The sequence below is a fragment of the Cololabis saira genome, chromosome 11 (genome assembly GCF_033807715.1).
Source record: "Cololabis saira isolate AMF1-May2022 chromosome 11, fColSai1.1, whole genome shotgun sequence".
NCBI classification, from domain to species: Eukaryota; Metazoa; Chordata; class Actinopteri; order Beloniformes; family Belonidae; genus Cololabis; species Cololabis saira.
Window position 1 is genome coordinate 35,242,551 of NC_084597.1, and position 16,037 is coordinate 35,258,587.

At 40.5% G+C, this 16,037-nt stretch overlaps 1 protein-coding gene across 2 annotated transcripts in view; it reads left to right on the plus strand.

Annotated features, from left to right (window-relative positions):
* The window catches only part of phf24 (PHD finger protein 24), a 50,360-nt gene that overhangs the window by 15,642 nt on the left and 18,681 nt on the right, over nucleotides 1-16,037 (plus strand). For both annotated transcript variants that reach the window (XM_061733462.1, XM_061733463.1), the window contains exons 2-3: nucleotides 1,167-1,606; nucleotides 14,354-14,539. In XM_061733462.1, coding sequence (XP_061589446.1) covers nucleotides 1,169-1,606; nucleotides 14,354-14,539 — 624 coding nt within the window. In that variant the 5' untranslated portion in view covers nucleotides 1,167-1,168. The remainder of the gene's footprint in view (nucleotides 1-1,166; nucleotides 1,607-14,353; nucleotides 14,540-16,037) is intronic.

Below are 16,037 nucleotides of genomic sequence, written 5' to 3' on the forward strand. Positions count from 1 at the left end.
TAGAATAAAATAATCGGGATATCGCATAATCGGGATATCGCAATGTGTATCGTATCGTGGCTCAAGTATCGTGATGCGTATCGTATCGTGAGGTCCTTCCCCATACCCACCCCTAGTTAACATATATAAAGTGGTCTCCCCTCAGCCTGCCAACTCAGAGAAGGAGGAAAGCAACTGAATTCTGCAGTGTCTGTACAGCCGCCCGGATGAGCCGTCCAGTGTGATGTGGCTTCTATGAGCCGTTCAGATTCTGCTCCTGTCGTAACGTAACGACGGGAGCGATGCGTGAAACCACGCCCACAACTAACTCCGCCGTCCAGGGCTTCCGCCATTTTTTCGTAGCGGTGTATCGCGTCATTCGCGTCATCGTGTCAGGCAGCCAATCAGCACAGAGCCTCATTATCATAGCCTCCCCGCCCACTCAGAATCCTGCATAGATAATGCGGTTAGAAAATGGGAAGATAAAGACACGGCTCAGAGACTGAATTTCTAATTTATTTAGCAAAAACAATCAAAAGCTTGTTTTTAAGACATTCAAGGCCTATATAAAATATGTATTAGATGCCATAATAGGTCCCCTTTAAATGTAACATCAACCGGAAGAGCTGCAGTTCTTTTGGTAAGGATTGACTGAATGAGTTGGTAGCCACAGCTAACTTTGATTGGATGCGGCGGTCGTGTTCCTGTCAAGTTCCCGGGTACCATGTATGCATGCGGTACAAGTAAAAAGAGGCTTCAAAATGGCTCTCCAAGAACCTTTGGCTCGCATGATTGATGCTTTATTCCTTGCATTTCCAGACTATGGCAGACATCCAGGCATTATTCTTGACTTTTCTCACTATTTTACCTTACAAAATTTAGTTTTTTATCACTTCCAGGTTTGTTTTTCACAGAATTTGTTTCCTTTTACTTCACAATGATGCAACAGCTGTTCTTGACACAGTGGAGGACTTGGAAATGGCAGTGTAGCCTTCAGATGTGTTTAGTGTGCAATCATCTACAATAATGTCACAATTTTTATGAAGTGTCGAGTGATGACACCCGTGTGTTTATTTTGCTTGCCTTGAAAGTCAAATCTGTAATGTAAATGAGCATGATGATGAATTGTAAATCTAGCGACTTTGTGTAACTTGTGCCTGCCTCTTTTTCTCTCCATCTGTCCCCAGCCATGGGAGTGCTTATGTCAAAGAAGCAGCAGGTGGAGAAGGTGCAGAAATGCAGTGCTGTCGTCTCTGCCTTCCAGTCGGGTGTTAAGGACCGTGCTGTGCCTTCTGCCGTTGCTGTCAAGCAGGCAGAAGGAGAAGTGGAGGAAGGTGAAGGGCCTACAAAGACGTCAGTCAGTTCCAATGAGAAAAATGCAGAGGAAACGGAGGAAAAGGAGGTAGACAGCAATGCCGGTCCCTCAACCTCCCAGCAGGCCTCGGCTCCAGTTAGAGACGAGTGTAAAGTCAACCAGGAGGCCTGGTCGAGGTTACGGGATGGGAAAGGAGTGGAGCCTGAAGATCTTGAGAAGACCCATCAGCTCACGCCTCCTGCTTTTGTGCGACCAAAGAGGGAACCCGATGATGATCAGCCTGTAGAGGTGGAACTGGAAAAGAAAGAGGAGGTAACGAATGATCACATAATAAATAATTTAGCTGTGTGTAAGGCAGTGATTCTTAACCATAGGGCCGCGGCCCACACTTGGGCCGCGAGCGCCATCTAGTGGGCCGCGAAAAAAAAATCAGTTTTGTACGTGTGGGCCGCGGGGGCCGCGGGACTGCATAGCAACTCCCAACCAAATGAGGAGAAGAAGACCCTCAGCTAGCTGTACGTGTAATAGTAAGAGAAATGGTGTTTATTTATAGAGAAAATCCTTCATTTTGCACAGAGTAGGTTTAGATCCGCCAGGATCAGGGATCGATTACTTGGGTCTGCGCCCAGAGCGAGCGAGCGCGGCGGGATCATTTATCCCGACGCGTCCCCGCGGCCGGGGAGGTCGGTGCCGCTCGGGCGGCTCCGTCGTTACTGCTGAAGGATTGTAGATGTAGATGTGTGGGCTGGACTGTTGTTCGGGCTCGCAAAAGCATCGGAAAGTGACACGGCTGCAGCGGCCAGAGAGCGGCGGGGTCTGCCCGTCTTAGTTGATCAGGCTCGGATTAAATCCGACACGCGCAGTCCTGACAATTTATTAATGTAAATAAAACTTAGTAAGTTACTTAGTAAGTAATTAGCTTGACTCTTACAGAGATGAGAAGCTAAATAAAACTAAATATCGTTCCAGGCTCATCAATGAGCACCTTATCATGCATATGAGAACCTGACACCATCCAGCCCAGATTTAAAATTCTGGCAGGAGAAATTAGAGCTCAGTTCTCTCACTGAATGACAGAAAGTGGGGGCATAAGATTATTAGAGGGGAAGAAAGAAAAACTGCAAAACTGTTCAATTGTTAAGATGTGTTTATATTCATTTATTATAAAAACGTGTTGAGACAGTTAACAAAGAAAAGGGGAAATTCAAACTGCTGGTAAAGAAATAAAATAAGATAGCATTTGAAAAATAAAATAAAATCTATTTTATTTTTAAGAGAAAAAAATATGTGTAATTGAAGTTACACATGTTAATGGGCAAATATGTACTTTTTTAATATAACAGTCAGATGCAGATGTTGATACAACTATGAGGCTACTTGAATATATATATATATATATATATATATATATATATATATATATATATATATATATATATATATATATATATATATTAGGGGTGTCACGGTACACACAAGTCACGGTTCGGTACGTACCTCGGTACAGGGGTCACGGTTCGGTACGGGTTCGGTACGGGTTCGGTACAACGGGAAAAAAAATACAAAAAGTCCCAAATGTATAAGACGAGTTTTTTCTTCCTTTATTTTGATCATAGCATTTGAAAGTTAAAGTGTGTTCAATTGGCTACAAAACTAAAAAGCATCTCTTATTAAAATGTAAAATAAATAGAATAAAACATTTAACTTGTGCATTAGTGTTTTTAATTTTACCACGGACTGGTTTATGTGAGCGCGGGATGGGACATTGTAACGAGCTCGTGCACTTGTAATAAATACTTGAACCCAGGCTCCTCTACTGCTGCATATGGGCAGAGCCGTCTGGGGGCGGAGCATTCTCCATGGGCCTTATGATAGTCATTTTAACGTTCAACAACATCATCCTACCATCAAACTACATTTATTCTCACTTTTATTGAGCCAAGCATATAGGCCTATGCTGCAGAAAGCAGAGTAAAGTCACACACACACACACACACACACACACACACACACACACACACACACACACACACACACACACACACACACACACACACACACACACACACACACACACACACAAGCCTGTCAGCTGTCAATCACACGGCGCTGAAAACTCTGATAGTCACAGACCGACTCAGTTCCATCTTTGATTCAGCTTAAATACAAAAAAAACATAACTGGTCTAAAATGACACAATCTATCTAGATAGATAGACACAGCGGTCTATAACATCATTTCTGAGCTCTATAATAGAGAATAGACTCGGCGGTCTCGTTCACAACAACACAAGCACATTACAGGCAGCTGGTCAAGACACATTCTGATAAAGACATTATTTAAGAAGGTAACACTCACTCACCAATGGCAGTCGCCTCTTCCATAACCCAAAATAATCCAGGTAACGTGGAAAACAGGGTAACATTCAAAACTTTGTACAAATTTAGTCCTCTTTTAAACTTTAGCGCTAATCTCCTTCACGGCAAATTTGCTGTGACTGTTAAGGCTGATTTATGGTACCGCGTTACACCAACGCAGCGCCTACGGCGAAGGTTGCGCGTCGCCGCATAACCTCGCCGTAGACTGCGCCGTACCCTACGGCGTATGCTCTGCGTCGATTTAACGCAGAACCATAAATCAGTCTTTACACCCAACCCGCTTTGGCTGGCGGCCCCGGTGCGTTCAGGACAGTTGTAAATTAAGAATTAGAACATTTTATCGTTATTATAGCCTACAATTTATGATGATATATGAATTGCACATATATTTATTGATATGCACAGACTAGCACACATTTAGGTCTGTAATGGAACGTGACTGTTGATATTTATAAGGGAAAAAAAACGATGATTGATTTTTTTTTTTTTTTTTTTTTTTTTTTTTTTTTAACTCAGTCAGACGTATTCGCCGTATGACTGCGTGAACCGAACCGTGACCCCCGTACCGTGACGGGACGGGACGAATACAAATACTGTTACACCCCTAATATATATATATATATATATATATTATGATGTTCTGGACCTTCGCTTGAGTAAATTATCTCTAAATGGACCTCTTAAAGTTGAATACCCCTGCTATACAGTGTTAATATTTAACGGGCCCCGGGCCACTCTGTACTGAAAAAATTGGGCCCCAAGGTCAGAAAGGTTAAGAACCCCTGGTGTAAGGGATAGATATGTGTGACTGAGACTCATGAAAAGAATGTTATTTTGGGTAAAAATTTATAAAGAAAAAGCTTAACTGGTTTCCAGAACACATGAAGTGACTATAAAGATAATATATAAGTATCGTGGTAAGTATCATGACACAGTTTTTTACATGCAAACATTTCTAAGGATTTCTTCCAGTCTGATTACTGCCTCACAGATTTTTAAGGATTTTAGGTCAGGGTCTTGTGAAGACAGTGGCAAAACGTTCTTATAGCAGCAAGATGTGCTTGCAATATGTATGTATATTCACTTCTTGAGTTCACCAGAATTGTTTCTCACAAGTCTTCAGCTCAGGCCCACAGTCTGATCCATCCACTCCTGTGCTTAACAGCTGGAGAAGATTTTAATTTCATAAAATTATATTCCTTCAAACACACCTTATCACAGGGAAAATATTTTCCTCTAATTTCATTTGAACTGAACACTTTTCTTATTTATGTGCAAAGACAGTTTGAGGTCTCCAAACTTCTGCTGCCGAATTTTGTTGGGAGGAAACAAGAAAGATTCTTGCAGCCACATTATGGTATTTTGTATCTGTAAATAAACTTTGTACTTGTAGAAATATTTTGTGCGTGTGCAAAAAATATTTGTACTTGCAAAAAATATTTGTACTTGTAGAAATATTTTGTGCGTGTGCAAAAAATATTTGTACCTGCAAAAAATATTTGCACTTGCAAAAAATATTTGTACTTGTAGAAATATTTTGTGCGTGTGCAAAAAATATTTGCACTTGCAAAAAATATTTGCACTTGTAGATACAAAGCTACAAACCTTTTTTTTACAAAAGCTACAAACTTTTTACAAAGCTACAAACTTTTTTTTACAAAAGCTACAAACTTTTTTTACAAAGCTACAAACTTTTTTTTACATCTACGAGTTTTGGCAGTGTTTTGACGTGCCAAAACTAACAGCCAATCAGCGATCTTTGGCACGGGTTTCAAAGGGTTTCTGGAGAGCCAATCAGATCATTGCATCGCCTACTGACGTCGCCGCCATATTGGATGTGGCAAGACTGGGCTGCAAACTAATACAAGTAAATGGACTTATTTTCATAAAGCACCCTTCTACAAAGAAATTTACGTTTTACGTCTCATTTATTCATTCACACACGCACTAATATACTTGGGAAACAGTTAGGCACCAAATATAATATTTTAAATTTTCTCAGACGGCAAAAATTAAGAACTTTATTGATCCCACATAGGAGTAATTCATGTTATATCAGCTATAGAGAACAAGGTAGTGCCGAAAAACAATATATATCCCCCCTCACAAAAATAAGAAAAATACAGAAACATATTCTCTCATTAACAAAGCATATTTTACATCTTTACACATTACATTACATTTTATGTTATTGTTATTTTATTGTCTGAAAAATGGTTCAAATATGTTATTTTGTTATTTGATTTTTTTTTTATTCGTTTTGTTGATAAAAAAATATGTCTCTATTTTTGTGAAGGGGGATGTAGGAGCCGAATCCATTAGTATTGAGCACTGGATTGGGTGATGGGTTTAATGATTGAAGGCACCTCAGTGGCTCCTTGTCGTAGGAGTGTCTCTGTGGGTGGTCTTTGGGCGTATACAAATAAGGCTTCTCTTCCGCTCCCGTCTGCAGGCTGGCTGGATTATGGAGGTGGGGTGAGCTGGGAGAGAGCATACTTTGTTGACCGCACTACGCACTACGCATTTTGTATTATGACATCAACTCACACTCATTGATTGCTCATTGTTCAAGCTATTTTGCACATATTTATTACAAGTATTGAACTGTATTGTGATAATTGATGCACTGAAATAGTAAACCCCTTTTTAAACTTGAGCTTATTGTTTGGACAGTGATTATTATATTAATGTGCGCGTCGGACAGTTTTAGTATCTCCCATGCTTAGCCTGCCGGTTGATTGATCAATTGGGGTCATTATCAGCCACTATAGGGGATATATATTGTTTTTCGGCACTACCTTGTTCTCTATAGCTGATATAACATGAATTACTCCTGTGTGGGATCAATAAAGTTCTTATTTTTGCCGTCTGAGAAAATTAAATATATTATATTTGGTGCCTAACTGTTTCCCAAGTATATTAGTGCGTGTGTGAATGAATAAATGAGACGTAAAATGTAAATTTCTTTGTAGAAGTGTGCTTTATGAAAATAAGTCCATTTACTTGTATTAGTTTGCAGCCCAGTCTTGCCACATCCAATATGGCGGCGACGTCAGTAGGCGATGCAATGATCTGATTGGCTCTCCAGAAACCCTTTGAAACCCGTGCCAAAGATCGCTGATTGGCTGTTAGTTTTGGCACGTCAAAACACTGCCAAAACTCGTAGATGTAAAAAAAAGTTTGTAGCTTTGTAAAAAAAGTTTGTAGCTTTTGTAAAAAAAAGTTTGTAGCTTTGTAAAAAAAGTTTGTAGCTTTGTATTTAGAAGTACAAATATGTTTTGCAAGTACAAATACTTTTTGCACATGCACAAAATATTTCTACAAGTACAAATATTTTTTTCACACGCACAAAATATTTTTACAAGTACAAATATTTTTTGCAAGTACAAATATTTTTTGCACACGCACAAAATATTTCTACAAGTACAAAGTTTATTTACAGATACAAAATACTTATGGCATTAATTTGAGCCCATACCACATAAGCTGTTGTTTTTTTCTTTGTCCAGATGTCTAATGAAGCTGCTGTCGTCGGTAAAGGAAATTACCATCTGAAAGTTCTTTGCCCTCTCTTGGTCTTTTGGCATCAGTTTCCGAGTGCTAGATGTTTAGCCAGAGGAACCCACATTTGTTAATCGTCATGAATTTTGAAACATATACACTCATGACTATTTATAACAATACATTTGTCAAACCTATCTCTCTTATGTACATAAACCACAAGTGTCATTTTGATACAATGGAAAAGTTAGTTTAGTTTAGTTAATTAACAGTTCATAGTAAAATATATTGTTACCCAGACATTTACCTCCAACTATACAGCATGTATGAATGCACTCACATGTGATCAAACGTGTTCAATTCCCCAGTTCTGGTATTTGAAAAATGAATGCAAGATTTCAAAATATCTCTATGGCAACATAGAGTATATTCTCCTGTCCTATCTCACATCAGCCATGACAAAGCACAACCAGGCAGCTCGCAAAGGTGAAAAAGTCAGAGTTTGAAGTTTGTTTGTTGTTTTTTTGTTCTGTCATGCCTTTGATTTCTATAGCAGCAGTAAGTTGTTGAGGGGCTCCTCACAGCAAACATCAGGGGGAGCTGCTCTGGCTGGCTCTGTGAGTTGACTATATCCAAGGTGTCGGTGACTAATTCACATAAGTTCTGACACCAGCGGATTTCCTGTTTTGCAAAAAGTGCACAATAACCGAGAACTTGATGCACTGATGATGCTGCACTTCAACATGACAAATAAAAGACAAAAGCCTATCTGCTGCTGTAATAGAAGATATGTATCTGAGAAACATGAAAGACTAAAACAGAACAGAAGTCAACTCGATTTCAAGATTACTGGCCTCCCTAGATTAAGCTAATTAAAAAAGAAGTACAGTGTAATAGATTTCACCGGCTACTGCATCTTGCCGTTCATCAAACCAGTGTCAAATCTCTAATTTGTACACAAAAATATGAAGATCAAAAGACACCCGTGTCAAAAGTCTTAACATCTTACTTGTGTGCCTCTCAGCACTGTGAATTCCCTCCAGTTTGTCTCATAATGAGGGATGCTATTGCTGTATTTTGATGAAATTGCATCTCTGCCCTCTCCATGACACTCGCTGTTCACCTCCGAAAGAGGTCATTTGGGACAGCAGCAAACAGTAGTCCCTGCAAGCATGGTCAAAAATCATGTGTTATGCAGCAAGACTAAAAGCAAGATAAATGAATAAATAAAAGCCGGCTTCAACGGTTAACATGAATATTTAGAGTTGTGCAGGATAATGGAAACTGACATCAGTGGCACAGCTTCAGAACTCAGTCTTGATTTCTACACACATAATTGTTTTTCAAAAAGCTGAGAAATAACTTTCAGCAGCACTTTCAGCTTTATTTAAAAGCCTGCAATAGAGTTCATGTTGACTAAAGACTGAAGAAGGTCACTTATGCAGATAAATCCTCTCTAATGCCGCTTTTGCACTAGTATTACTTCAGCTCGGTTCTACCCGTTTTGCGCTTTCGCACTAGGGCTGAGACGTGTAGAGCCGTTCCAAGCCGATACCTTTTTCTGTAACCATTTCAGTGAGGTTCTTTGCGGGCTGAGCAGGGACTATTTCTGACGTCACCACCCTCCTCGCCACCGATTGGTCGGGGGGCGGGGACGTCACCACCCTCCGCGCCTCTGATTGGTCGGGGGGCGGGGCCGTCAAACGTTTGAATCAGGAAGCGGGAGTCAGTGCGAGGCGACTCGCGGCGATTTTATTATAAAGCGCAAAACGTCTGTTTGGTGATCCAACTCTGAGGTGCAGATGTTCATAAACCTGGTGACTGACGAGAGAATTAAAAAAGCAATGTAGACGGGCTGTTTTTTTCTCAGCCGCTCCCGGCTCCAGCTGATTTCTCATCTGCGCCGACATGAACAAAGCGGTTGCGCAATCGAGTACGTCACAGCAGCTTCACCCCAACCCCCCCACTTCTCCCCTGGCTGTGCGAAAACACACGTGTGGAGCCGTGTAAAGCCGCGCCGCGCCGAGTCGGGCTGAGCCGATACTAGTGGAAAAGTGCCATAAGAAACCTCATTTTTAGTTTGGATCCCGCTAATATTGCAAGATGAATATGGAGTTAAGTCACGTTGGTCATTTATACACAAGGCATGTTATTTATCAACTCGGGCCTGAAGGCAAGTTGAGGGGATGGAAGGCGAGTCGGGAGGCGTTAACCGCGAAACATAACGTAACCTGTGTGGGCGTGTAGAATGACGTATTGTCCCCACATCAGCAAGACGTATATGCCGTCGGACAGGTGTCATTTTCAAAACGAGGATACACCGGTACTAGTGTTTTTTGACCGGGTTTTGCTTTTTGCAAAGCCCGGTTTGTCATTTTTGTGGCCTCTTGTTCAAACAATGAGCCATTCTTTTTCTGTTCTGGACATACACCAGTTTATGGCGTCTGACGTAGAGGAACTCATGGATAAAGGTGCTACCCGCAACGTCCCGCTGCTGCTGTTACTCTCATCAGCTGTTTCCTTATTTTGTAAAATAATAATAAACAAATACATTAGGAAAAACTTCCCTGGTGGGCTGTACTCAGGTTGCGTGATCAACAAACCCCTCCCACGACCCGCCACCCCGCATTAGTTCTGTTTACATTGGACCTGACCCGCAATTAAGACTACTATGGGGGTATTATTGTTCCAATATTATTTGTGTGTGCGTATCTCAATCTGTGTGTGCGTAAAAAGATTTGTGTGTCTGTATTCAGATCTGTGTGTGCGTAAAAATATCTGTGTGTCTGTATTCAGATTTGTGTGTGCGTAAAAATATCTGTGTGTCTGTATTCAGATTTGTGTGTGCGTAAAAAAAGATTTGTGTGTCCGTATTCACATTTGTGTGTGTGTAAAAAAAGATTTGTGTGTCCGTATTCACATTTGTGTGTGTGTAAAAACATTTGTGTGTCTGTATTCAGATCTGTGTGTGCGTAAAAAGATTCGTGTGTCTGTATTCAGATTTATGTGTGCGCAAAAATCAGCCGGTAGCTCTCGATTGGCTGTCTTTGCACACGTGGATTTTGACACAGTTCTGCCGCGGCAAATCTGTAAAAAGATCTGTGTGTAAAACGATTTGTCCGTACCTTTGGCTTTGCCCTGAGCTCGGACTCACAGGCTCACGCCAGGCTACAGTAGCAATACAGCCTTCACCACTAGTCGGCGCGTAGCACTCAGTCAGTACGTTTACCTGCAGCAGTTCCATCGGGGTTTTGAACATATTATTAGACATCGTTTGGACTTTTATACTGCATGCAAACACCTGAACCCCATCTACTTCGGACCTATGTCGGACACTTAGTAATCGGGTTGCATATGGAGTAAGATAACTTCCAAAAAGATGTGTCCATGTTATAACTATTCGTATTCATAATGATAAACATTTGTATGTAAATAAAAAAGTTGTACTCAAAATGCTGCTGTCACGCACATGAGTCTGATAAATTATTAGGGTAAGAGTAAGAAATTAGGTAAGAAATTGACCTTTTACGTCTCATTTATTCATTCACACACACACTAATATATTTGGGAAACAGTTAGGCACCAAATATAATATATTTAATTTTCTCAGATGGCAAAAATAAGAACTTTATTGATCCCACATACTGTAGGAGTAATTCATGTCATATTAGAGAACAAGGTAGTGCCGAAAAACAATATATAGCCTATCCCCCCTCACAAAAATAAGAAAAATATATTTTCTCATCAACAAAGTATATTTTACATAAACATATAAAAAAAATTCAAGTAACAAAATAACATATTTGAACAATTCTTCAATTTTTTCAGTTCTTTTATTGTCTGAAAAATGGTTCAAATGTGTTATTTTGTTATTTGAAAAAATTTAAATTTGTTTTGTTGATGAGAAAATATGTTTCTCTATTCTTATTTTTGTGAGGGAGGATAGACTATTGTTTTTTTCAGCACTACCTTGTTCTTTATAGCTGATATAAAATGAATTACTCCTATGTGGGATCAATAAAGTTCTTATTTTTGCCCTCTGAGAAAATTAAATATATTATATTTGGTGCCTAACTGTTTCCCAAATATATTAGTGCGTGTGTGAATGAATAAATGAGACGTAAAAGGTCAATTTCTTACCTAATTTCTTACTCTTAACCTAATAATTTGTCAGACTCATGTGCATGACAGCAGAATTTTGAGTACAACGTTTTTATTTACATACAAATGTTCATCATTACGAATACGAATAGTTATAACATGAACACATCTTTTTGGAAGTTATCTTACTCCATATGCAACCCGATTACTAAATGTCCGACATAGGTCAGAAGTAGATGGGGTTCAGGTGTTTGCATGCAGTATAAAAGTCCAAACGATGTCTAATAATATGTTCAAAACCCCGATGGAACTGCTGCAGGTAAACGTACTGACTGAGTGCTACGCGCCGACTAGTGGTGAAGGCTGTATTGCTACTGTAGCCTGGCGTGAGCCTGTGAGTCCGAGCTCAGGGCAAAGCCAAAGGTACGGACAAATCGTTTTACACACAGATCTTTTTACAGATTTGCCGCGGCAGAACTGTGTCAAAATCCACGTGTGCAAAGACAGCCAATCGAGAGCTACCGGCTGATTTTTGCGCACACACAAATCTGAATACAGACACACGAATCTTTTTACGCACACACAGATATTAATACAGACACACAAATCTTTTTACGCACACACAAATCTGAATACAGACACACAAATCTTTTTACGCACACACAGATCTGAATACAGACACACAAATCTTTTTACGCACACACAAATCTGAATACAGACACACAAATCTTTTTACGCACACACAGATTGAGATACGCACACACAAATAATATTGGAACAATAATACCCCCATATACTACCCTCGGAGGAGAGTTATTCATGGGGAAGCTCGACACGCCATCCCGCGTCAATCAAAGGGGCACACGACATGCTGATAGTTAAACGCAGGCTATTCACCAATGTGAAAGGTGCTTTTAGTCTCATTTGGGGTTGTTTATGAACATGAAACCTAATCAAAACACAAAAGAAAAAATAGCTTAATCTTTGGTCGACTGACTGGTTGAATTAACATTTCTTGTAAAGTTAGTTTACAAGGATAGCTTAGTCTTAACTCAGTCTTAACCTTTCCACATTAGTGACGGGCCACACCAGAGCATCTATAGTTGAAAAAGGAGAACCATGACAAATCCTGTAGGAAATAATAAACTGTACATTGTGGAAGTCATGAAAATAGACGAGCCGACAACTTTTCACGGTGCGGACACAGAAGCGTGTGTCCTTTTTATTAAATCCACCACTGAAACTCAACGTTAAGAAGCTTGCGCTCCCCATAACAGAACTAACTGACTCCAAAAACGTCGCCGTACTTAAAGGGACCGTAACACATTAAACACATAGACCAAAACACTAGTAACAACATAAATTATAACCTGAATAAACGCTGTATGGTAATGCTGTGACTAACATCTCTATGCAGGTGAATTATGTACACATCACTATGAATGATAAAGGCACTACAACACTACTTTACTTTACATATCTGAAGCATTTGATTTGTTATGATTCCCCCTGGAGTGAAAATATAATAAAAAGTGGGAGTGAAAAAAAATCCACGGACATAACACTAGACTAAAACTCGGTTGACCACCTTTCACTCTGGATTATCTCCAGCTGCCTCGATCATCTTCAAGGCAGACACAGTCCTGAGTGTGTAACAGATTTCCGTTCACAGGGTTTTGGCGCACGCATATCATTCTTATGTTGACATGCTATGAAAAATAAAAAATAATGTGTGCTTTGGAGTAATATATATTGGGAAATTTAAAGTAACAGCCATCATACACAGTACTGTGTTTAGGGCCTGAGCACTTACAGTGGGAAGGCCCTATTGTATCTGTAGCAATTTTTCTCGTTTTTGTTTTTTTTTCCTTCTTCCGACGAAATGAGGGCCTTTTTGCCCCCCTAAACGTGCCCCCAAAGTCACCAAAATTTTGCACGCAAGCCAGGTCTGGCGGAAAATTTGATATTTGATGGTTTGCATTAATGGGCGTGGCCTAATGGCTCAACAGCGCCCCCTAGAAAACTTTGTGCCTCAAGCCCCACAATACGGTTTGACGTACATGCACGAAACTCGGTACACACCTGTATCATGTCGCAACTTAAAGAAAAGTCTCTTGGCACCATGGCCGAAACCGAACAAGAAGTCGGCCATTTTGAAATAATCGTGTAATTGTGCCACAATTTTTGCCATTTCTTCGGCCGCTTTTTCGCCCGAACACTGAATTTTATGTTATACATCAAAATGTGCGTCTCGATCTTTCGACGATGCACATTACTTTTCTCAGTCAAAAGCGTTCATCTGATTGGTCCATATTTGATTAACTTTTGAAGGGTTCGACATAAAGACTCGTGGGTGGTGTCATCTGACTCGGTTTTGAGTACTTGACCTTCATTGGCATTAATTAGCCCCACCCCTTCTTCTTATTGGTCGATATCTGATAGTTCCTACTTTCTGCCATAACTTTTGAATGGTTTGATATAGAGAGTCGTGGCTGGTGTCATCCGCTAAATGTCCAGGCCTGAAGAATCTACATGCAAGTCATACAAGCGCTTCCACTGCAGCACGCCTGAACGTGCACAAGGGTGCGAGGGCCCGTTCATCGCTGCTTGCAGCTTTAATTTTGTTTAGAACTGCTTAAAGGAGCATGAGGCTCCTTTTAAGAAATTAGACTCTCTAGCGCCACCCTTCACCACAACGGCCATCGGGGGTACTGCAGCCAACAGCGAAGCCGGCACGGGAGAACGGGGAGAACGCACATGCAGCGTCATGTGACGTCACATCCGCAGGACAGAGCGGGAAATTCCAGCCCGGAATTGCAGCACATTTTGCAGCACACAACCTGTTCAAGGCAACGGAGAGATACACTAGAGGGATCATTCTTTTTGGTTTGGAACGCTTCATCTGACATTATTACTAGAAAACTTAAAACGTATACGAATTTTTTTCATAAATCCTGCCTCAATCCTGCCTCATGCTCCTTTAAGTCTTAAAAATATAAATTTAAATGTGCAACTCAAATATTCTTTGGGAAATGCTGTACTCTCAGTTAGGGGATTTTATTCTTCTTTTCTCCTCCAGCCACCAAGTGATGAGATGTGTGACGTGTGCGAGGTGTGGACAGCTGATGACCTGTACCCTTGCAGGATCTGCACACGGGTGTTCCATGATGGCTGCCTGAGGGAGTTGGGCTACCTGCGTGCTGAGGCCTTGCAGGAGATGAGAGATGCAGCCCACACCGTTACTGGCTGGAGCTGCTACTATTGTGTGAGTCTGTGCAGCTCGCTGCCACTATTGCATACCAGCCATGCAGTCTACTACAAATACAAATCTGCCAAATGGCCGATTCAAATCGAAATGTGTGAGTTTAACCGTAGTCAGAATTTTAACATAATCGCTAAGCACGTTGGCTTGAGAACATTTGGATGACATAAATTCTATATTATTGTAATTTATTCAAAGCTTAGAAAGTTAGATGAGCAACATTAGCTATGTTTTCTCCTGTGGTATGTTGTGTAATTGCGTCCAAATTTAGTTGGCAGTGCAGACCTGCATGCAGATTTTAAAAGAGGCAGACTCTGCAGAAGAGGGGGATGTAGTTGACCCCGCCACCCCCGTGAACATTTGCACAAAAACATGGTGTAAAAAGGGGGCTGTGTTGCTGTATTTCTCTCACATTATGACAAAGCATGTCGCAGACACTTCAGGTAAAGTACTGTCTGCTCTTAGTCAACCCATTCAAAGCCTGAAACATGAACGTGTAAATTTAGCTTAAACTTGAAAGAAAAAAAAGAGGCACAATTATCAACACAACAGCTCCTCATCAGGTATTCAAGGCATACGCCAAAACCCACGACTCTTTGGTGATTACCACACTTTTAGCGAGTGATGCAATCTGCTTTTAGTCAAGCAAAAACAGCTGAAGAGTGCTCCTTTTGGAGGACTCTTCAATGTGGAATACAGGCTTCATTGTTTGTCGCTCACCATGAGGAGTAAAATCTTACACTATTGCTATGCTGCAGGGAGGGGTTTTCACACAACATGAGAGACTACACTGAAATGTTCCTTTTCTTTGGCTGTTGCATCAGTATGTTAAAGATGAGGGGGCAGGGGAACGAATCACGGGGTTACAGACAGAAATGTGTCATTATGAATGTGAACTCTTCAGTCATTTTTTTAGCGCATGTCAGTTTTTAAACTGAACTTAGATTTAATTAGCAGATGAGCCCAGTGCCATAGAAAGTGTATTCAAAGTCAACCTTCAAAAGTAGATTGGTGCAAGTATGACTGAGTCCCCGCTCAGTGAGATGGAGGAGTGGTTTGCACACACAGTTGGTCCTTATTTGTTGCTCTGACTTCATGTTAATGCTTCCAGCAAGTACCCAAGTGTACCAAGAAATGTACCATATGGTCACTTCAGTGTCAAACGTGAGAAATTTCTCCTGAACTGAAGATCATAACTTCTGATGTATAGTTATACATGATTAAGGTTCCAAGCTACTTACAAACTACTACCAAGTGACTTGGTAGTAGTAATTAACAATAATTCCAAATGAAGAATTTGTGTGTTCAGCTGAGGTTGTATTTAGTGCTTTCTCAACAGATTGCACAAGGGGCAAAGCTCTATGAAATAAAACAAGAAGTAAAGATAAATCAGGTGCAAATGAAGAGCAGATTTCAAAATAAAGCATTTGTACTTTTATCCAAGATGTAACACATGAAAAACTGCTGTGCACAAGTTCATGGATAAAAGGTAGAACAGAGT